Source organism: Rhinatrema bivittatum, chromosome 2 (genome assembly GCF_901001135.1).
Source record: "Rhinatrema bivittatum chromosome 2, aRhiBiv1.1, whole genome shotgun sequence".
Taxonomy (NCBI): domain Eukaryota; kingdom Metazoa; phylum Chordata; class Amphibia; order Gymnophiona; family Rhinatrematidae; genus Rhinatrema; species Rhinatrema bivittatum.
This window is the reverse complement of record NC_042616.1, coordinates 616,792,479-616,817,016: the sequence shown is the minus strand read 5'-3', so window position 1 is coordinate 616,817,016 and position 24,538 is coordinate 616,792,479. Positions and strand designations below refer to the sequence as shown.

Below are 24,538 nucleotides of genomic sequence, written 5' to 3'. Positions count from 1 at the left end.
TTTGCATATATTGAGTCTCCATAGAAACATAGAAACATAGAAATGACGGCAGAAGAAGACCGAATGGCCCATCCAGTCTGCCCAGCAAGCCTCACACATTTTTTCTCTCATTCTTATCTGTTACTCTTAGCTCCTTGTTTTATTCCCCTTCCACCCCCACCATTAATGTAGAGAGCAGTGATGGAGCTGCATCCAAGTGAAATATCAAGCTTGATTAGTTAGGGGTAGTAGGGGCAGTAACCGCCGCGATAAGCAAGCTACACCCATGCTTATTTGTTTTACCTAGACTATGTTGTACAGCTCTTGTTGGTTTTTTTTTTTTTTTTCTTCTCCCCTGCTGTAGAAGCAGAGAGCTATGCTGGATATGCATTGAAAGTGAAGTATCAGGCACATTTGGTTGGGGTACTAACCGCCGTAACAAGCCAGCTACTCCTCGCTTTGTGATTGCGAATCCTTTTTTTTCTTCACCCCTGTCGTTGAAGCTATGCAGGATATGCATGAAGCATCAGTTTTTTGTTTTTGTTTTTTTGTTTTGTTTTTTTTTCCCCCTGCCGTTGAAGCAGAGAGCTATGCTGGAAATGTGTGATGTATCAGTCTTTCTCCCATGCCGATGCAGCAGAGAACCATGCTGGATATGCATGGAAAGTGAAGTATCAGGCACATTTGGTTTGGGGTAGTAACTGCCGTAACAAGCCAGCTACTCCCCGCGTTTTGAGTGCGAACCCTTTTTCTTCTCCTTTGCCGTTGTAGCAGAGAGCTCTGCTGGATGTGTGAAGTATCAGTTCATGATATGCAAATGTATTTTATTGCATATTCTTTGTGGATATCCTGAAAACCCGACTGGCTATGAGGTATCCAGGACAAGTTTGAGAAGCCCTGATTGATGGTGAACAGAAGATGCATAAAAAGTTCAGACCTTATTGTGGGCCCAGGTGTAGCGAGCATTTTTTTTTCCCAGAAGCACAAAATGGGGAAATCCTTTTAGTACATCAGGCCCCAGACGATATGACACACATGAGGTGGAGGTGGGGGGTTACAAAGTGCATGCACAGAATATGAATGCCTCCATATAAGCAGTATGCGAAACTGTGGTAAATGCTTTTGTTTGCATGGTTAGTGGACAATATTGACTACTTTCCATGGCAGTGTTGTACATTTGCGCCAGATCTGAGATACTTGAGCTCTCCCGATACCAGGTCTGTCTCCTGGGTTGCTTCTTCAGTCTCCTAGATCTGCAGCAGCTGAGAAGAGGGATTGAAAAATGATGTAGGACGCAGTTCTGATAGTGCAGGTGCTCAAGCACCCACAGCACTGGTTGTAAGCATTTTGTATTTTATTGCACAAATCTTGTCCCTTGTTTAATAAGTTGCTAAATATGGTGGTCTCATATCTGTAGCATTTCTGAGCCTTGCAAATGGCCAGATATCTGGAGACTTGCATCCTGCTGTGTTTTTTTTTTTTTTAATGCTGCAAAATAGTGGTCTCGGATCAGCCTGAGGGATAATCGTCTGACCCGTTCAGATTTTAATATTGTGTGTGTATTAATATATCTATCTACTGTATATAGTATAATTTTATTTGCATTGCTCAGAGCTTTGCAAAATATAGGTCAGTGAATACACAGTAGTGGCAGTGTAAGCCCCAATATACATTTCAGTGGCCATATGCCCTTGGAATAAAAACGCTGATCTTGGGATCCTGTTACTGCCCGTGGGATGAAAGATGAGTAATCCTGATGAGAAGGACGCTGCTGCTGCTGGTGCTGCTGCTGCAGGAAAAGCTGTTACAAACATGCCATGGAACCACAGTGTGCTTTCCAGCTCTGGTCTTGGTGGTGGTCTCTGGTTACCTTTTTTGCTGTGAGCAAAAAAGCCCCTGCAGTGCTGGAAATGTCTATGGGAGAGTCTTGTTACTGCAGCTAGTAAATAAGACCATGCAAAACCCATTCATGACTGGTTATTGAACCTTTTGTGAAACTAAGGTGTCCAAAGTGAAATGATTGGTGTATACACGCTTATTCCTTTCACTTGGGGAATAAGATTATTTCGTCCATAAAACTCAGCAATCCTCATCCTAGGATGGTACCAAGATTAGGGGGATATACCTTGAAGAAGAATGATTAGGATTCTTTTATTGTGTGCATCACTTAGTGAAAAAGAATAGGAGTGATAGAAATGGAAAAAGGTTGCGGATTTTTTTTTCCCCTAAAGGGAATTTTTTTGGAGGGTGATAATTGATTTAAATGCATAACTTGGTAGAGTTCCCTTTGACGCGTTCTTCTGGTGTATTCTTTTCTGCTTATTTTATCCATGAACCTTTCTGCTCTGAATGTTTTACGCATATCCAGCATAGCTCCCTGCTTCAACGGCAGGGGAGAAGAAAAACAACCAATAAGGGCTGTATAACATAGTCTGGGTAAAACAAATAAGCATGGGTGTAGCTTGCTTATTGCGGCGGCTACTACCCCTAATGAATCAAGCTAGATATTTCACTTGGATGCAGCTCCATCACTGCTCTCTACATTAAAGGTGGGGGTGGAAGGGAAATAGAACCAAGAGCTAAGAGAAACACATAAGTATGAGAGAAAAAATGTGTGAAGCTTGCTGGGCAGACTGGATGGGCCGTTTGGTCTTCTTCTGCCGTCATTTCTATGTTATAGAAAATAATCAGGTTAGAAGTATTGAATGGTTGTATAATTGAGAAAAACGGGTGGGGTTTATCTGCTCCTTATCTGAAAAATTATGTTCCAGTTTTAAACATTAACACTGAGAAAATTGTTTGCACAGTATTTACTGCTGCAGATTTTTCTAGCATTTACGGTAAATTGCATTTTTTCAATTTTTTTCTTTTCATGTGCTAGAGCTGTTGACTGAAAGTTGTTGTTTAAGCTGCCCAGGAGATAGCCAAGAGAATAATGTAGGTAGCAGACTTGAATCTCACCTTCTTTCTTTTGCCTTAAATTCCCTGTTAATATAATGGGCTATCCTCCGATTCACATAATGCTGTAATGTATTCCTTTTTCGGAATATACACCATGTTTTTTTTGTTGGTGCCAGTGGAAAAGGGGCCACCCAGGTCTGGTGGTGCTTTTGGTTGGCATGTAATGATAGGGGGCCCAGGTGCCAGTAAAAGGGGGCGCATAGGTCTGGTGTCAGGGGCCCAGGTGCTAAAGAGAGATGCCTGAGTCCGGCGGTGCCAATAGTTGGCAGGTAATGATGGGGAGGGGGTGCCTGGGTCTGGTGGTGCCTAAAACCCTGGGAAAAAATTGGGCTAGATGTGGTCCCAAGCCCATGATACGGGTGGTCATGGGAGGCCTAAAGAAGGCCAGTGCAAGCCACGGAAGGATGGCCTTATGAGGTGGCAAGGGCGGCCAGAGGTAGGTGAGGCACTGGCGCACTGCACAGAGTGTCGGTCACCATGCCCGTCACGCTGGCATTCACGGAGCAGAATGTTGGAGGGCGGCACTGGAAGTGAAAAGAGAAGCGCCATTGGTGAAGTGAGGGGAGTTGGAAAAGGGGAGGGGAGATGTGATAGTGGCGAAAGGTATGGCATGCCCCAGTTAAGTTTATATAGTACTTACTGCTGCAGAGTTTTCTAGCATTATATTGCATTCTTACATTTTTTTTTTTAATTTCCTGTGCTAGAGCTGTTGACTGAAAGTTTTATTGTTTAGTTGCCCAGGAGATAAATCAAGAAAATGATGTAGGTAGGCAGACTTGAATCTTGTCCCCTTTCTTTTTCCTTCAGTTTCCTGTTGAATATCATGTGTACCCTCTGTAATGTATTCCTTTTTTTGGAATATAACACCACGCTCCTTGTTGCACTTCTACTCAGGTGCATTGGACTGTGCAACAGCTCAAAAGTCAGATTCTGCCCTTTTTGTACAGCTCATCTTAAATGCCACATTTCAGACTCATTTGAGGGGAAGTGAAAGGAGAGCTGAGCCGGACAGTACGCTCTGAAACGGGCAGATCAAATTTTGTACATGCTAAAGGTCACGTCAATCTTTTCAGCAAAACGAATACAAGCTTCAAGAGCGAGCACTGACTGCGCTCATGACACTGTTGGTGTGCTCTTAGAATTCAGGCATTTTCTCCTGATTAACGTTTAAGCTTACTGTGTCTGGGCATGGTCCCACCAAAAAGATACGGGAGAGTAATTTGTTGATACTTCCTTTATCCAATTTAAAGACCTTGGAAGATTTTCAGAGGCAAAAAGTGTGGTAGATGAGCAAGTATTAAATAGTTTTAAAGAGCTGTACATATAGATTGCTTCTCTTTTGGGTTTTCAGCTGCCTGAGGAAATCTAATCTGTTGTTGCAGGAGAATCCATAGAAGGGCTTCGAGAAAACGATTATCTACTAATTCATTCATGCCGGCAGTGGACGACCATCACCGCTCACAGTCTGGAGGAGGGTCATTATGTCATTGGGCCAAAGATAGAAATTCCCGTGCATTATGGAGGTAAGCCTCTTCCTGGAAGGAAATGCTTCAAGGTCTTTAACAGCTTATGAGATTTCGTTTTCCCCTAGTTACAAGTCTCTTGAGGACAGAAGTGAATGGGACTGTTAATTAACAGAGAGAGAGAGAGAGAGACCTGCTTGCAGTTTTGAGTTTTAAGAATTATTTCTTGCCCTGTTAGCATGGCAGGGCATAGTAAATAAGGGAAGCTAACTTGTTAAAGGGGGCTAGCACTGTTGTTATTTACAAGAATGGAGGATGTGCGATAACTAGCACTTCTTCAGTCCCAGCTGAACTTGTGGCATCAGCTAAATACTTCACTATTGCTTATCGTCAGTTTATAACTGAAAAGCATTTTTCCCTGCGTGCTTAGAATCCCTTGTTCCTGTCTTGGGTGTTACAAAATAAACAGAGCTTCAAAAGTTGAATCTTTTTAATAACTGTAGATTGTCTGTGGCTGCCTAAAGGTATTGGTACTTAAAGCAGCAGTGTTAGATATCAGCTCACTGTTTTCTGGGCTCTTGTTTCTGCTGGTCTTGTTCCAAGTTTTTCATTTTTTCTAAACATCTTTTTATTTCTTCAAAGAAATCTGTACTTTCTAAATAATGAGCACTGTTGACTGGAAAGTACAACTAGCCTAGGTAGTGTTTGTTTTCATATAACAATAAAAAGTTATATCAATCAGAAGCTTTGCTGCCAAGTCCAGGGGTGCTAAATGGCAGAAAACCTCTGGAAATTCAAGGCCTATGCTTTTGAATTCAAAGGAACCTAAAACTTGTTGGTAAGTAACATGAGTACCGGCAGGTTTTGCTGATAGCGATCTGGCAGCTGAATTGAAATAAGATGGCTTGAATGTTTCTCCTGTCTGAGGAATCCAGGCTAACATTCAGGTACATAACGTTCTGCAAGCCTTGCTTTCCATTTTTGCTGATTTTCAGTTTTCGTCATAATCATGAAGTCATCTCAGAGATGTCTGATCCTGGTCTGTGCAGGTATTGGCGGGGGAGGGGGGAGTCACAGCGTTTCTAAACTGGGCTGTATGGATTGCACTCTTGAACTCTGTGAGAGAATGCACTGTTTGAGCAATTGATAATTGCAAATCTGCCTCCCCTAATTGCTTCCATCTGCATTGGTTTCGTATAGAGAGTACTCTGAAAAGGGGATTCTTTAAAATTTGCACAACATTATGAAGTTTTGCTAGGTAGATTTATTGCTGATTTTTTAAATAAAAAACAAAACAACATGGAAATGAATGAAGATGGGCTTCACTGGGGAAAACTCCCCACAATGAAGAATGCAGTTTAAAACACAGAAACGGCTTCTTTTATACCCATGTCATGCGTTCCATGCTGCCTCCATAGTCCCTTTCATTCCTCTTTCATCATCCTGCCTCTGCTCATGCTCCAGCACCTCTGATAGCACTATCAGAGGTGCCAACTGCCAGCACAGGGCTCATTTTGATCTACATAAAAGTAGGTGTCAATTGTATGTGTTTGATTTATCTTGTGTCTTTCTTTGCTTATTTTGTGTAATATATTTTTATGTATGTCTTAAATGTAACCCGGAATAGAAATTTATTAAACTATGACCAAAGTTCACAATTCTGTGCTTGTGCACACATGCAAGTACCTGTCTAAGAATTATAGGACTTAAGTTTTTTTCAACTGGTTTGCATCCTGTACTATTCCTTGGGCCCTATTCCATTATCCCTTAACAACATTCTCCGTACAGATGTTGCCAGTTGAAATCTTGCACTCTGCTGCCTTGTGGCAGTAGTCTTAGTGCAGGCCAGAAGCACTTTCAAGATGGGCGAAAACAGCCTGGCCCTGCCATTACCACAGAGATCACATCCTGGATCTGAAAGGTCTTGATCAATCATTACTCAAGATATCACCTCCTATCATTTCTGTCTGTTCCGGTGAAAGTTGCCCCAGATGTAATGCCATTTTTATCTGCCAGGTTTCTTGCATTTTGCATCCTTTTCTTATTTAGCAACCTTATATAGTATATTTCTATAATTTAGTTTTTATTGGGCATTATAAGAGACTTTTAAAACACAGCAGTTCACTTTTTTGTTTGTTTGTTATAAACCCCAGCTGAAGAGGCTTGACCTTATTTTACACTTCTATTCACCAACATATTTTTGAGAACACATGCAGCTTCTGTGCAGGTACCCCAGAAGGGTTTAATGATTCCATATTCCCGTAGTAAACACTTCCAGTCTCTTATGCCTTTGACAGCTGCACCTACATTGTTCGTTAGGGAAATTGCTAGGGGGTATAAAACCATGCAAAAGCATTTGAACAGTATTGGTCCAGCCAGCTGAAACAGCAGCATCCTTTAAGGCTTCTCTTCTTATGTCATCTGTCAGTTTCAAACTGTTTTCCTTTAATTCATTATTTTGCTTTTATTTAGTGTGCATGGCCTGCATTATACAGTTGTGTGTGTTTATTTCCAGAGTTTGTGTTTATTGCTGCTCTCCATCAAGCTGATAACATAATCTGTTGTATAAATTAATACTGTTTGGGAGTTTGTAGTTTTTTGCCTTTTGATTTTTAAAGTCCACAGCTCCCTGGCATGCTTGGTTGACCTGTGGACCTAAAGGCCATTGAGACTGACCTTGTAAATGCCCTCCAGGCCATCAGATTTTGATCTTTCATTTTAAGTTTTAAGTGGGTTGGGGAGCAAAAGAGGAAATAGCCCTGACCCTTAGGACCAGTTGTCCATTATTTTGATGACAGTATATTCATATAGTTTGAATTTTTAATCATTAGTGTAAGTTGTAGGGAGAAGGCACCATAGAATACTGTACATTTTGATCCCAAATGGAAATAGTCATGTTACGTTTTTCAGATACTGTAATTTTACTTGCTTAACATATGATATATTATTTGAACTGGACTCACCATTATTGAAAGCAGTTTGTTAGCCAGTGTGAGACTCTCAGTCCATTTCCCAGTGCACAGGTGTCCACGTTGCGTATAACCGTCACAGTTGGTAATCTCAGCAGAGAGGCCAGGGACTGCGTAAGCCTGGTGACTGAATTAAGCCTCTCGCCCTCTCAGGTGCTCTGTCCAGTGCAGGGATGTGGCCTATGGGTGGGATTTACGTTGTCACTTGCTCGTTCTGTGGCTTTTCTTTACGTAATTGAGGATTTTGGTTTCCTTTGCAGTGCTGCCAATCCTATACCCTTCACAAGTACTAAATGCCCTGGGAAAAAAAAAAAAGATCATGGGTGTGGGAGTCTGCAGAAATCATGTTCACAATGCTTGTATTATTAACAAAAGTCAGTATGTTGCCCTGATCTTTCTTCTTAACCTGAAATACACTACACCATGCATCACTGCTCTCCTCTCGCTATCAGAGAAAGTAACCAAGACCGGTAGAACTAGTAATATCCATTAAACTTCTTTAAAAATAGATAAAGGGGTTGGGGTGTTTTCTGCCTGGATTGTTAAAAACTTGAAGCCAAACAGAAGAAAAAAATATTTTCTTTCTAAAGCTGAATTTCTTTTTTCTTTGTTTTCATTGTGTGGCATTTTGCCTGACAAATATGAAGTGCCTGAAAGGTGGATTATAAATAAATAAAAGGCACACGGTCACATTATTGCTTAATTACCTTTATTGTCTTCTCTCCTTTCTATCATTATCTGAAATGGAGGAGAATGAGAATCTGATATGCCATAGGTATCATTTTTACACTTGCTGTGAGTGAGCTGCGTCCTGCTACTACATCTTTAATGCTGTCAGCATCTTTTAAGTTGCGAGAAGCTTAGAAACGGGAAAAAGGCCAGCGTACGCTGTCGTGACTACTGTCCAAATCCAGTGGGGCCTCATTGTGAAGCCTTTGTGCTCTCGGTTCTTCCTGCAGAACTTTACCAGCCCTGGAAGACAATGCCTGGCTCTGTTCCCACCCCTGCCGCTTCTGCCCGTGAGCCAAGGGTCCAGGGTGAAAAAAAAAAAGACTTCATCCATTGATACTTGCGAGAGCCCTTTAATGAATGAAAGGTTTCCTCTACAGCCACCGTTTTGTTTCTGTCTCTGAAGAAGTGAAAGCTTTCTTTTGGTTAGCTTAAAATCCCAAAAGACCAGTTAAATTAAAATAAAAATTGGTGGAAGGCTGAGTGTGAGAGTGGATGAGGGCTTGCTAAGCTGCATCTTGCTTCTAGCATGGCTGTGTTGTGCATGCATGTTGACGGGATACGGTGGATGTTTATAGTAGAGATTCATAAGGCTGCTGTTGCTTATTGTATAATATTAACTGTAAGTTGAACCATAACCTAGCAATACTTGTCCCTTATGCCAGCATCTTGTCCTAGTTATTATATTTATACCACTCAGGTTCATAATAGTCAGGGCTAGCGCCTCTTTCCTCTTCCAGACATGTCATCTGTTCTCCCCTTTCTGCAGACTGTATGCTTTCTCCCCTTCTTCCTTCCTTCCATCCCTTCCCTCCAGGTATTCTCTCCCCCTCCATTCTCCCTGCCCAGGTCCGGCTGTCCCGCACCTCCTCACTCACAGCCACTGGCACCACCTATGCTAGAAGCACAGCTGCTTTAACCCACTTATGGGGTTCTGGGTAAATCTGTATGGATGGGATCCCTTTTATTTATTTCCAGATTGACTGACTGACTCCCCACCTCCTCCGTCCCTTCCCCACCCCAGCCCCATCTCACATCATCTACTCATACCTACAGCCAATCTAACACTCCCCATTCAATCACAGTCTCCCCCCCTACATCTCTGAATCCCTGCACATTCCCCTATTCCTACACAATCCAAATACTGTTCTCCCCCTACCCAGTCTCCCAATCCCTGCTACCTCCTAGTCTCTAAACCTCCATTTTCTTTCCCACCCCCTGCTCCTACCAAGAGCATCTTCTGTGAAGTAAAAGAAAAAAAAAACTGACCAACAAAATCCCCACAACTGAGACCTGTGAATTTTAACAGGTTTTTCATTTTCATCTGAAGATATATTTTAGTTTAGTTGGAATATCTGAATGGCTCTGAGGTCAGTGTTCAAAAGTTACAGACAAACTATTTGAAGTTAGCTGGATAAAACCTGAGGTTAAGTTTTCTCTCTGTTCCCCAGTTAAATTTTGTCCAAACAAAATGTAACCACGCAAAATAAAAGCGTTATTAGGGGCATTCCAGGGGGCATGGTTTCACTTCCTTCAGACAGTGCTGCCTGGACATGGTCACCCCAATGACTCTGGGTAAATAGTAGTCCTAAAGTTACCTGGATAACCTTGGATAACTTTAGATCAGATATTCAGCCAGCACGACCTCGGACTGAATAATTTTACTCAGATATGGTCGCTGTTTACACCTTTTGACTATGCAAAAAAAGTCATTTTTTTTAAACCAACTGTGTTTTGTTTTTGATCGACAGAAAATTAAAAAATATAACAAGTACATATATCAACAGTTTATTAAGTTGACATACAAGTCACAAACTTTCAACTGTGAAATGTCACACTTGTTTTGAAGTGAAATCAGTGCAACCATACTTTATATATAATATAAAGTATCTACTACATAAGGGAGCCCGGACCGACGTGCCGCAAATGCGCAGTAGAGAGCAGCTCTACCACGCATGCGCGCACGTCGGCCAGAGCGTAGCGTGTCAAAAAAAAAAATGGCGCTGGCTCCTTAGGAGCGGTGGCAGCAACGAGCAGGACCGGGAAGGCTACTTAGGAGCGGCGGCAACGAGCAGGACCGGGAGGAGCAGTAGCTGCGGCAACGACAAGCAAGAGCAGTAGCTCCGGTGATGCGCGCGCGCGAGGGAGGGATACTGCCCCCCTGTAAGCCGGTTGTGGATGAGCTGAAAGGGGAGGGGATTGGGAGGGGGGAGAGAGTGAGGTGGAGGGAAGGGGGGGAGAGAGTGAGTGGAGGGGAGAGGGGGGAGAGAGTGTGGGGGGGAGAGAGTGAGTGGAGGGGAGAGGAGAGAGGGGAGGAGAGAGTGAGAGGGGGGGAGGTGAGAGGTGAGGGAGGGGAGGATGAGTGGTGGGAGGAGGAGACTAGAGGGGGGAGATGAGGGGGAGGGAGTGGAAAGGAAATGGACCAAAATAATGTTAAATGTAGCCCGTTGTTACGGGCTTAACGGCTAGTATATAAATAAAGTATGGTTGCACTGATTTCACTTCAAAACAAGTGTGACATTTCACAGTTGAAAGTTTGTGACTTGTATGTCAACTTAATAAATTGTTGATATCTGTACTTGTTATATTTTTTAATTTTATATTGTTTAAATATTGTTCAAAAGTCCTTGTCTTTTGCAGTATATGACCTTATGTATGCTAAAAAGCCCTCAGCATCAGCAGTTTGTCATGTTACTGATAATTATACAGAAAAATATATTTTGTGTCACCATGTGCCCATATTGACAAACAAAAAGAGGTTAAATAAACACAAGTTTAGAACTCATCAGTAGTAGTGCCATTCATCAATGTTTTATGAATTGAAAGTAATGCCCTTTCTGCCAGCTGTGTGACACCAGTAGCTGCAGATTACTAAAAGACATCCACTCCATCCAGAAATTATATCAAAATCATCTTTTTTGATATGAGATCTTTATGGGATTAAACATTCTGTCTGCTTTCTCTGTCCATTCTAACTTACTCCTCCCCTCCTGTTCCCTTCAGGGCAGAAGAAAGGGGAGGGGAAGGGCTGGATTAGGGAGCAGAGTGCCTCTTTTATGTGCTCTAGTCTCAGCCTCACTCCCCATTCCTGTTGCCTGCAGGCTTTTTACCAAGGGGAGGGACTGGAGTAGGAGCAGAGAGCTAGTGAGATTGAAGGTAGGCACTCTGTTGCCTTCTTCAGATGAACTGAACAAATCACAGTGAACCTGGAAGATGTAGCAGACCAGATTGACAACCTGAAGAGTAGAAAATCACCTGGACCAGAAGGTATACACCCCCAGGGTTCTGCAAGAACTCAAAAAATGAAATTTCAGACCTATTACAATTTGTAAGCTGTCATTAAAATTATCCGTTGTACCGGGATATTTAAAAAGGGCTCCAGGGGTGAGATCACATCTTGAGTACCGTGTTCAGTTCTGGTCACCACATCTCAAAAAATAATACAATTAGCAACACAATAATAATGAGTGGTTTCAATTACTCCAGTATTGCTGGGGTAAATGTCTCTTCAGGAATGCTAGGGAGGTTAAGTTGCTAGATGTTATAAATAACTGCTTTGTGCAGCAATTGGTCGTGGAATCAACCAGAGAGGGGCCTGTGTGGGGAAGGGACTACTTTAGACCTGGTTCTGAGTGGAGCCACAAGACTTTTCAAGTCACAGGACTAACAGCCAGCAGATTTAAAACACATCCTACAAAGCGATTTTTTTCATTCAGTACAGTGTGACTTTTTTTTAAATTTTACAATCAATCTGTGGAATTTGTTGCCAGAGCATGCGGTCCAGGGGACAAGCCGAGCTGGGTTTAAAAGAGGTTTGGATAAGTTACTGGAGGAAAAGTCCATAAACCATTATTAACAGGGTAGACTTGTGAAAACCATTGCTTATCCCTGGGCGTGAATAACAACAAATAGAGCTACTGAGCTACTAAGACAGGATGCTGGGTTCAGTGGACCTTGGTCTGACCGGGCATGGCAATTCTTAAGCTCTTAACTATGCTCCTGTTCTCTCAGCATAAGCACAGTAGCTGGGACCCACTGCCCAATACTAACTTTTTAATTCAATTGTTGGGAAAGTTGTATTTTGTGTCATTTATTTAGAGACACTTTTGAAAAATAAACTTTACAATTGGGGGGGAAAAAAAACACATTCCTGTATATATCACAGGCCATTTTGTTCCTAAATTTGCTTGGGGCACTATTTTATCCCCGAGTTTTCAGAAGTTTTGAGATATTTGGAATTCCTCATGCATAGCTGAGGGGGATATATCTTCTGGTACACATATACAGAGATCAGGGTTCTGCAATAATCTATACAAACCGATGATTGCCATGTCACACAGTGTCACGTGATACTTTTCCTAAAATCAAATGACATTTATTGTCAAATATTTACCTTGTGTGCATAGAAAAAAAAAACCTTCTCCCATTACTGCACACAAAATGAGTGTTAAAATGTGGCTTTGTTGTCTCAGACACATGCCTAGTATACAATGTACACATTTGCTTTAGAGCCCTTTGGTTTCTGGTTTCTTCCCTGGACTACAGATCCTTATTGCTATCTGTTTTCCTTTTTATAGCTCTACGGTAAAAACACAGCTGTAGAGCTACCAAGAGACCTGGTTTATAGGAGATTAATGAGCATTCCAGCTTTTTCAGCTTGCATCCCCCACATATTGTAGTATTCATAATCCTGTATGTGCCATTTAAACCCAGCACTACAGGTACCAAACTGCATCAGAAGGAGGTGGGGGTGAGGGCCAGAGGGTGGAGTCAGAAAGCCAGGATTGGTCTAAAACATCTTCCTCACTACCCCTTGCAACTAGGTCCCTCATCTGTTCTGTACAAATAGTGGGCCGGATTTGAAATGCCCTGCGCGCCGGCGCGCCTATTTTGCATAGGCCGCCGGTGCGCGCAAGTCCCGGGGCTTCATAAAAGGGGAGGGGCGTGTCCGGGGGTGGGGGGCATGGCGCCAGCCTGGGGGCGTGGTCGAGGCCTCCGGACCAGCCCCCGGGTCGGGTGATGGCGCGCCAGCAGCCTGCTTTCAGCAGGCGTAAATCTGCCAACAAAAGGTAGGGGGGGTTAGGTAGGGGAAGGGAGGGGAAGGTACGTGGGGGTGGAAAGAAAGTTCCTCCGAGGCCGCTCCGAAATCGGGAGCGGCCTCGGAGGGAACAGGCAGCGTGTGCCGACCCCGGATTTTATAAGATACGCACGTAGCCGTGCGTATCTTATAAAATCCAGCGTACTTTTGTTCGCGCCTGGTGCGCGAACAAAAGTACCGCTCGCGCAAATTTATAAAATCTGCCTCAGCGTTTGTTCTTCATTCCTTCTAGCCTGTGAGAAATCAGGCTTTTACTTGCCAAGGGTTTTGTTGTTCTCTGATGCTCAGGCTGAGACTCCTGCTGCCAGTTTTTCAAGCAACTGCACCTGCAACACCTGGCCATCTCTGCTGCTACTATACATGCTGCCTGTCTTCCCCAGAAAGCTTTGTGAGGAGACAAGAGGGTAGTGAAATGAGCACTGATAACGGCTGTTGACGAATGTTTAGTGGGTGTTTTAGCACAATGGATTTTCTAGAAGACGATAAGCTCCAATTTTTGCTAATTACAACTATCAAGGATGAGGAAGAGAATTTGGTTAGGAATGAAAAATGAGGCTGTGCCAACACGCAACTTGTGTTTGAAGTGTGATGTTGGTAATGGATAGTGATACATTTGCCTGTTTATCTATAAGTATAGATGCTCACTTGCTTTGTCTGGTTGCATTTTTAAATTTAATTTACTGGTGTCTAAATTTTGATAAAGTGTCTTATGTCCAAATGCTCAATGAGAATCGGAGCACTTGCATACAATGCATAATAAATTGGCCATTAATATATATAATAAAATGAATAGCTTTGACAACTAGTTAAGTGTTGACTTTTCTGTCATTGGACCATGGCTGGCACTCCAGAACTTTGATCATGGGACCTGAATGTTCTACATTATCTCCTTTTGCCATTACAATCGCATATCTCTGAGCTGGCAAACTTGTGCATGTCGGCTGTTTGGCAGTCTTTGTATCCCAGGGAATGGGCTGCAGAATAGGTGCTCTGCATTTGAGTAATTGTGTTTCTGTTTCTCTTCAGATGTTAAACCTGGTCAGTTCCTAACACCTCCGTGGTATTTTCAAAATGCTGCTGTTCATTTTAGCTTCCATTCTTCTAAGTATCCTCAAGAGAATCCTTTTAATGCAGTTTCCTTTGGGTTTTCAATCTTAAATATAAGATTGTCACTGTAACTTTTATATAGTTTACAGTCTGCTACCCAGGCATTCAAGAAAAATGGAAGGGCAACATGGTCCAGAAATGTCTTTGCCCAAAGAGCTACCTGTCAGGGGCAGCAGGGAGCAAACCTGTGACCCCAGGTGTTCAAGATCAGGGGATCCTGCAGTGGAGCCACAGGGACTCTAAAGCACCAAGAACCCTGCAGAAAATATTAAGTGAAGTAAATTTAGGGAGACCTGTTTCTGGAGGTTCCCTATTGGACAAGCATCAGGTATGTCCCAAATAGTGGGTTTTATATAAGGAGCTGGAGCCTAATAGACCTGTCAGAATTCGCTCTGTGATATCCTTTTGCCTGGCCGTATTCTTGTGCTTCCTGATTCCTGGTCCTCTGATACACTCCTCCTCCCTGCTCCAGTCCTGGTCTTCTGCACCCAAGAGCTCAACCCGTGGGGGATGGCAGCTGCTTCAGACAGAAGACAGCGGCTCTAGACCATCCAACCTCTCCAAGGTACGCCCCTGCCTAGACATTGTACCTATTCCCCATCCTCAGCGGAGCGGCCATGACACCACCATTGTGCCTAGTGTGTTGGGGCAGGGGAGAGCCCCTTCATACTGACAAGGATTGTGGGGGAAAGTGGAATGTAGAGATGCTCTCATTTTTTTCTTCCAGCCCTGTAATAGCCTGTATTTTGCTGAAGATGTGAGTGTGAAGAAAGTGTGTTCTTCCTCCACCATCAGGGCCAGTGCAAGGATAGCAGGTGTCCCAGGTGAATTCTGCCTTGCGTCCCAGCTGGTCTCGGGCCCGACTCCTCCTGCCTCATTCACACCGCCCACTGTATGCTTTTTAGGGTCGCGAGCAGCGTTTGCTGTTCACGGCCCGAAACATCTCTCCTCCTCTTTGCCGCGAGTGGCTCCACTGATGACACCACTTGGCTGCTCTTCGGCGCCCCCTAAGGGTCAGCGCTGAAGGCGACCACCTAAGTTCACCTAATGGACGCGTTGGCCCTGCTCGCCATTCAGAGCCTCTGATAGCCAGTTACTCTACAAAGGAGGAGGTAGGAATAAGCCATATTTCCTTTTATTCAGCAAACTAGCACAGACTAGGGATATGCATTTGTTTTGTGGGGGTTTTTTGTTGTTTTTATTTATTACATGCTAAATTGAAATGAGTAATAGAAATTTTTTGGCTGCACGACTCAAAAAACATTAGTGGTAAAAATAATATCTTTATTACAACAATAGTTCTGTAAATACAGGATTTCTAGAGAATTTTCTTACTGAAAGCTATAGAATCAAAGATTAGGGGAGGATCCAGATTGGTTGGGGGAGAAGGGAGGGTATACTGTACTTCCTTTGACTTCAGTCCTCCTCTCCCTTGCTTTCCCCCTTCTACTCCCAGTCCTCTTTCTCTCCCTTGCAGGCTCTGTCTCTGGGGCTCTCTCACTCCTCTTTCCCTGTCACCTTCTCAAATATACCCCCACACCTGCCCTCCTCTCTCTTGCTCACACCCCTGGTGCCTTTTCCACCCCCTCCATCTCTCCCATTCACATGCAGTGAATCAATTATCTCTAATCTTTTTCCCAGCTGCTACCCTCTAACCCTTTCTTACCTTCCAGTTCCTCTTGGCTGAACCTGCCTCCTGCTGCCCAGCACCCCATGGCCTGTGCAACTCCCAGGGCACCTGCTGCCACTCTGGGGGCCTCCCACTGTCCCCAGAGCATAGTGTGGATAATGCTGTGGCCCTTGCCTCTGCCGCCATTGGTGTTGTCATGACTCCAAGCCCCCACTGCTGTCGTGGCACAAATTCCTCCTCCACCATTGATCCCTGCCAGCAACACTTAACGCAGCACACTTCTCTGCCAATGCTGATGCTGCTGCATTAGGTGCGGCTTACTACTCTCCCAGGCAAACAGCACTGGCATCCTGCCTCAGATGTGGCCTACTCTAATGCCAGGACCCCATAACTGGACTGTACGTGTATGCCTATGGCCCATACATGAACATGTATGTTCAACATAGACAAAAACTGCCTATTATAACTTAGAAGAAATTGATGCAGTTAAATCACATTCGGATTGTGATAAATTACAGGTGAACCTTGCAAGACCGAAAGATTGGGCGTCCAAATGACAGATGAAATTTAATGTGGACAAGTGCAAGGTGATGCATTTTGGGAAAAATAACGCATGCAGTAGTTACAGGATGTTAGGTTTCATATTAGGAGTTACCACCCAGGAAAGAGATCTAGGCGTCATAGTGGATAATATATTGAAGTCATAGGTTCAGTGTGCTGCGGCGGTCAAAAAAGCAACAGAATCAGACCGATGCAATACTGTGCACTGGCCGCAGCGCACAGCTCAACATGTGACTGGATGCACGTTTTGGATGCATGTCCATAACCCCTGATGCAAAATGGGGGTTAGCGCATCCAAACGCGTCTCCAACCGAGCTTGCAGCTAATAGTGCTCATCACATGTATATCATGTTGATGAGGCTATTAGCTGTTTCCCTTCGATGCCCAACACGCACATTTTTACCCTTAAAAATTAAACGCCTGCCCTGAAGCATGCATTAATTCTTGAGGGGCCCAAAAGATTTACAGAAAAGCAGAAAATACTGCTTTTCTGTAGTTCCTCTGACTTAATATCGTGGCGATTTTAAGTCTGAGGAATTGAAAAAGGAGAACCCTAAAAAAAAAAAAAAAAGTGTGCCGGCAGTCGGGTTAGGAAAAGGGACGCTCAATTAATGAGTGTCCCTTTTCTTAACCATGGCTGTGCATAGGTTAGGAAAATGGGCACTTGTAAAATTGAGCATCCGTTTTCCTAACCCCCTGTCAGCCACCTCTCCTGGGTACCTGATGCCGAGGAGATGTTAGGGACAAAACATTTTCACTATGCCTCCTTTTTACTGCAGCAGGTGATTTACATTTTTCTTATGTTCTTACAAGTAGCTCATTTAAAAAAAAATCGAAGAAAATACTTTTTCATTCAGCGCATAGTTAAACTCTGGAATTCATTGCCAGGGGATGTGGTTTCAGCTGTTACTGTTACTGGGTTTCAAAAAGGTTTGGATAAGTTCCTAGAGGTTAAATCCATAAACTGCTATTAAGGTAATTAATAGGCAATAGTAGCTTGTGATCTGTCTAATGTTTGGTACGTGCCAGGTACGTGTGACTTGGATTGGACACTGTTGGAAACAGGATGCTGGGCTTGATGGACCCTTGGTCTGACCCAGTATGGCATTTCTTATATTCTTGTTCTTATGTGCTAAATATTAAATCAGGTGCCTGAGAGAGTTGAGTGTCCGTTTATCGAGTGCCGATATTGCATCGGCCTGAGTTTTAGGAATTTAGGAATGGAATGGTGAATAAAACGGAGAATGTTATAATGCCTCCTGTATTGCTATATGGTGAGATCACATCTTGAGTACCGTGTTCAGTTCTGGTCACCGCATCTCAAAAAAGATTTTGTTGCACTGAACAAGGTACAGAGAAGGGTGACCAAAATGATAAAGGGGATGGAATGGCTCCCCTATGAGGAAAGGCTAGCGAGGTTAGGGCTGTAAAGCTTGGAGAAGAGACAGCCGAGGGGGGATATGATAGAGGTCTTTAAGATCATGAAAAGACTTGAATGGGTAAGTGTGAATTGGTTATTTACTCTTTCAGATAGTACAAGGACTAAGGGGCACTCCATGAAATTAGCAAACAGCACATTTGGAACAAATTGCAGAATATTCTTTTTCACTCAATGCACAATTAAGCTCTGAAATTCGTTGCCAGAGGATGTGGTTAGGGAAGTTAATGTAGATGGATTTAAAAATGGTTTGGATAAGTTCCTGGAGGAGAAGTCTATAAATTGCTATTAATCAATAGGTAATAACCACTGCTTGTTGCCGGCATTAATAGCATGGGATCTGTTTAATGTTTGGGTACTTGCCAGGTACTTGTAACCTGGATTGGCTACTATGGGAAACAGGATGCTGGGCTTGATAGACCCTCAGTCTGACTCAGTATGGCAACTTCTTATATTTTTATGATGCTCTATGGCAAATTGCCTGGGTAAATTAAAAGTTCATGTATTATACAATGAGGCAGATCTAGGGAATCGTGTTTTTCTATTCACTCCTAAAGCAGAACTCTGTTTTTCTTTTTTTTGCTTCCAAGAAAGATTTATCTTAAGCTCTAAAAAAGGTCCTTGCATCAGGGAGCTGATGTTTGTGATTTTGTACACCAGTAGCAGTTGTAAGAGGCTGAATGATTAAATGGGCTAATGGGTTATAAGGAAAACACCAGGCAAGGGGATAACTAATCCAGGACCTCAAGTGACTTTCTGTTGTAACACTACTAGAAAGTATTTCTCTGTTTTTAAGTACCAGGTCTATTATCACCCTGTTTGAGTTCTCTGAGTAGTTACTTGAGGAACATCTCTTATAGAGAGAGCCTAGGATCTCCATGTCTCTGTTTCTGTAGTACGGATCCTCCAGTCAACATCTGGCATATTGAAATTTCCCAGTAGCACACCTTCCTCTTCATTGCTAACATCTTGCTTTATCAGAGTTATGGGATTTATTTAAACACCTTACTATGATAGCAATGATATCCCATTAGGGCCCCCAAACCTGGGAATTTATTACTTGGACTATATCATTTGTGCACAACCCCTCCCTCCCCCTAGAATTTGCTCCTTCCCTTGTTCTTCTCTCTGTATGACCTCTTAAACTCATACCTTGTCTTCCTTTTTTTCTTTTGCAATTGGCTATGTAAGATTCCCATCTTTTTATGTTTTTCTCCCCTTCCCTTTTGTTTTTGTTGGGATTGTCAACCTGATTCTGCCAGCTTCCAAATGCTTCCCTATCATTTTATTCAAACTTGTTAATATGTGATTGGAACAATTCATCTAGGACCCTGATTCCCTTCTTGGACAGATGCGGTCTTGTCTCTTCTGTAAAGTATTTATCCCTTTAGGTGGGGCTTCCAGTACTTAAGAAATTCAAAATACTGTTCTGTACGCCAGCGCTTACCAATCCTCTCCTGGAGGTACACCTAGCCAGTCAGGTTTTCAGGATTGTCACAATGAATATGTGTAAGATGCATTTGTGTACATTGGAGACCCAGTGTTTGCAAATCTGTTTCATGCATATTTATTACGGATATCCTGAAAACCAGACTGGTTAGGTGTGCCTCTAGGCGAGAGTTGGGAAACGCTGGCGTACACCATGCATCAGAGCTCATCATGCAGCAGAACTTGTTTTCCCACTTTCCATACACAAGTCACACCTCAGAAAAGCCAGGTTTTGACAGCTTCTTAAAACCCTCCCTTCTTTTCCTGTATTGTACCTGTTTTTCAAGCCTGATCATTTGCCTCAAAATTGACTGCCCTCACTCTCCTTTTGTTTCAGCTTCTGTAATGTTAAAAATGTGCTTTGCAACTGACAATGCTATGAAGGAATTGTGTAGGTGTATTATTTTGGAGGTTGTGTTTCTGATCCTACTCTATTTAGTTCTCATATCTTGGAATCCTCTGTGGGATCAGGGCAGGCTTTGGGAACTTTGAGATGGGCAGAGGCCCATTTTAAATCTTAGTCAATTCTGCTTTGATCTCAGCAATTGCCATTCACATTCCAGAATAAGGCAATATTGCAGTCTTTAAAAGGTTTCCCCACCATTACTGCAGCGCACTACTCCTTCCATTTGCACTACTTTTTATTTCTGTTCCAGTACAGTGAGACTAAATCTTTGTTTCATATAAATTGCTGTTTGTAATTGTTAAGTTTTATGTCCCAAGGCCAACCTTTTGGAAACTTAAGGGTTGTCCAATTTGTTTTCACCTGTCTGCAATGGAAAAACAGGTGGTGCATTTGAAAGAGGAATTGTTCAGATTTGTAAGAAAACCTGCCCTAACTTGTTGCAATCAGAATATTTTCCCAGACTTCCACAGAAGATTCAGAATCCCAAGAATAAATGGTTTACTGTGGGATCTGGTAGAACAAGATACCCAATTTCCCCCAACTAGTAAGCATCCTGAATACCTATCCTCACTCCCACAGAGAAGTCAGACATCCAAGATTCAGAATTCCAGGAACTACTGGATTACAGTCGACTCTGGCAGAATAAGGCCTGTAATGAAGAGACACCCACTCTCTCAAATGTCACACTTGTATTTTCTGCTTTGGAAAATGAAGAAGCCCCAGGAACAGAACATGACGTGATATCTGAAAGGGAAGTAGTCACCCAATGCACCCAGAAACCCTTCAATATGGTCAAAAGTCATAAAAGAAAGCAGCTTCTGCTGGGAGACTCAGTCATCAGAGGAACCAATTTGGGAGTTCAGTTTGATAGGGGCACAATGTTTAAATGCATTCCAGGATGCTCAACAAATAGAAATGCAAACCAGGTGATCAATTATAGAAGAAAGTAAGAAAGCTGATATTGATGATGTTATCCATCTGGGAACCAATAACCTCACTAAAACCAGTGTCCACAAGGTTCAGGAAGATTTCCAAAATCTAGGGGAGAAGATTAGACACATGGCAAAGACTATTGCCTTTTCAGAAGTACTCCCTGTTCATGGAAAGGAAAAGGAAAGATTATGCCATATCTATAATTTCAATGGCTGGCTCAAAACTGGTGTAAAGAAAATGGTTTTGGATACATTGGAGGCTGGGGCCTTCTATAGAACAATAAAAGATTATATGGTAAGGATGGCCCACATTTGTCTGTGGCAGGAAAGAGGATGCTAAATGAAAAATTCAGATCTTACATTTAGGCATTTAAACTAGGGAGTGTGGGGTGGCAAGAGGTGGCCAGTGAAAGTGGAACATCACCCCCAAACAATACAGGAAGTGGGGGAAAAAAAGTAACAAAATCAATCAGTTCAAAAAGACACAGAAAAGGCAACTAGGAAGAACAGCTGGAAAGCTATGACCACAATAAAATCCCAGACCTGCAGGTCATAATGGTAGAGGCAGAATTGGACATTGTTGCTGTTACGGAAAAATAGTTCACGGAGTCTTGTGATTGGGATATGGTCATCCTGGGCTATAACTTAAGGAAGGATAGAGAGGACAGAAAAGGGGGGAGGAGTAGTTCTTTATTTCAAAAACAATATCCGAGCAACTGAATTGCAAGGGACGTGGGGTAAAGAAAGAAGCATTTTGGACCATTCTAAAAAGAGAAGATGGTGCTTCCATTTTTACTGGTGTGATCTACAGGCCTCCAACTCAAACAGATGAACTGGACAGAGACCTGATCAAAGACCTCCAAAAGGTGAAAAGGAAGGGAGAAGTGTTGCTTGTTGGAGATTTTAATCTACTAGATGTGGATTGGAGCATCCCTTCTGCGGAATTTACAAAAAGTAGAGAGATAGTGGATGCCCTTCAAGATGCTCTGCTCAAACAAATCGTAATGGAGCCCACGAGTGAGAGTGTGATCCTTGATCTAGTTATCACTGATGGGAACAATGTCTTTGATGTCTGGGTAGGGGCTCACCTGAGCACTGGTGATCATCAGAGGTTATGGTTCGATATTGTGAATAGGATACAGAGAAGGTACACAAACACCAGAGTTTTGAATTTCATAAATACGGACTTTGTCACAATAGGGATGTATCTGGAGGAAGAACTGGAAGACCAGGAGAAAATGGGGAGCTAGAACAACAGTAGGACAAATTAAAAAGGGCTATTACAAAGGCAACAAATCTATATGTTTGAAAAGTAAAGAAGAGTAAGAGGAGAAGGTAACCGATCTGGTTCTCAAAGGAGGTGGCTGAAAAAATTAAGGCAAAAAGATCAGTATTCAAGAAGTATAAAGGATCCCAAAAAAAGGAACATAAGGAAGAGTATCTGTTAAAACTGAGGGAGATGAAGAAAGAAATCAAGAAAGCTGTTCATGCAGCTTTTCCTAACTCCAATATTATTTAACTCCTAACAATCAACACACATCACCATCAATATCACTATTAACTACCTCTTACAATGTAATTATATGTAATTATCTGGTTTGCCTTTTCATTTTTTCCTTCCTACTCCAAGTTCTATTTCCCCTGTTAGATGTAACTGCTTTTTCCGCACTATTGTTCAAGTTTAAGCTTATTTTGCACTCCTGTTTCATGTGAACCAGCATGATGGGACTATTGTCTTGAATGTTGGTATATAAAAAACTTAAATAAATAAATAAATAAATAAATAAAAAGTCAAGTGGAAGAAAGAATTGCCAAAAAGATAAAGAGAGGAGACAAAACATTTTTCAGATATATCAGAGAAAGGAGGCCCGAAGTGGTATAGTGAAATTGAAAAGTGACGAGGAATACTGTGTGGAGAGAGAAGACTAAATGGTGGAAATATTAAACAAATACTTCAGTTCCATATTCACTAAAGAAGATCTTGGAGAAGGAACATTGGTGATTGACAAGACCATAGATGGAGATGGGGTAGAGGAAACTCCATTTACAGAAGAGAATGTTTGGGAGGAGCTTGGAAAACTGAAAGTGGACAAGGTCATAAGGCCAGATGAGGTTCATCCCAGGACAGTGAGGGAGCTCAGAGATGTGCTGGCAGGTCCGCTGCATGACCATATGATTGGAGAAGAGTGGTAGTGATCCCACTTCACAGGAGTGGTAGCAGAGAGGAAGCCGGAAACTACAGGCCAGTTAATTTTTCCACCACCGAGGTAAGACTAATGGAGACTCTGCTGAAGGAAAGGATAATGAACTATCTAGAGTCGGGAGGACTGCTGGACCTGATGCAGCATGGGGAAGGTCCTGTCAGACAAATCTGATTGATTTTTTTTTTTTTTGGGTGACTAAAGATTTGGATAGAGGAAGAGTGCTCAATGTGATGTACTCTGATTTCAGCAAAGCTTTTGATACGGTCCCACATAGGAGGCTTGTGAATAAAATGAGAAGCTTGGGCATGATCGTCAAGGTGGTGGCATGGATTACAAACTAGGTGATGGATAGAAGACAATATGTAATGGTAAATGGAACCTACTCTGAAGAGAGAACCGTGTTAAGTGGAGTGCCCCAGGGACCGGTTCTGTTCATTATCTTTGTGAGTGACATTGCAGAAGGGATAGAAGGTAAGGTTTGTCTATTTGCAGATGATACTAAGATCTGCCACAGAGCAGACACGCTGGAAGAATTAGAGAGAATGAAATGTGATTTAAGGAAGCTTGAACAGTGGTCAAAGATATGGTAGCTGGGATTCAATGCCAAGAAGTGCAGAGGCATGTAATCCAAAAGAGCTGTATGTGATGGAGGGTGAAAGGCTGTTGTGCACAGATCAAGAGTGTCTAGCGATCTGAAGACGGTGAAGCAATGTGATATGGTGATAGCTAAAGGTGGAAGAATGCTGGGTTGTATAGAGAGAGGAATAACCAGTAAGAAAATGGTGATACTCCCCTTGTATAGGTCCTTGGTGAGCCCTCACCTGGATTACTATGTTCAGTTCTGGAGACCATATCTCAAAAGGGACAAAGACAAGATGGAGGTGATCCAGAGAAGAATGACCAAAATGGTGGTGGTGGGTGTCACCATCAAATGATTTTTGAGGAGAGGTTGAAGGACCTAAATATGTATACATATACCTGAAAAGTTTTAATGATGCACAATTGACAAACTATTTTGTTTCAAATAAATCAGTAGAACTAGGGAGTCACGAAATGAAACTCCAGGGAGGATGACTCAAAACCAACGTCAGGAAATATTTCTTCATGGAAAGGATGGTGGATGCCTGGAATGCCCTTCTGGAAGAGGTGGTGAAGATAAAAACAGTCAAAGAATTCAAAAGTGTGCTAAACCAGGAGTAATCACCACCATTAAAATTAGTGCATGTGCATGCAAATCCCATGTAAAAGAAGGATTTAGCTATTCCCCAGCAATGCAGGGAAGTGCGTTTAAAGGGCAGACAGTTTAAAGCACATTTTCTTAATGCTGGAAATTTAATTCCTGGGTCAGAGCAAAAGTAAAACTTAACTCACATTTCTGGGTAGCCATGTTATTCTGTTGCTGTGCCTAGTGTGGTAGTGTCTAGCTGCTTCTACCAGACTAGGCAAAGGAATACAATAACTTAGGGTTCTTAACAATTGTGATTGATCAGATGGTATGGTAGACCAGCAGGGAGAAGCACTTACTGCATAAGGATGACCAGGACTCTCTGATAGTATTAATTGTTCTAAAAGG

At 42.6% G+C, this 24,538-nt stretch overlaps 1 protein-coding gene across 3 annotated transcripts in view; it reads left to right on the top strand.

Moving 5' to 3' along the window:
* The window catches only part of GAREM1 (GRB2 associated regulator of MAPK1 subtype 1), a 284,669-nt gene that overhangs the window by 72,820 nt on the left and 187,311 nt on the right, over positions 1–24,538 (top strand). For 2 of the 3 annotated variants that reach the window (XM_029591197.1, XM_029591198.1), the window contains exon 2: positions 4,323–4,463. The exons of the other annotated variant lie outside the window; for it this stretch is intronic. In XM_029591197.1, the coding sequence (XP_029447057.1) occupies positions 4,323–4,463 (141 nt within the window). The remainder of the gene's footprint in view (positions 1–4,322; positions 4,464–24,538) is intronic. 3 annotated transcript variants of the gene reach the window in all.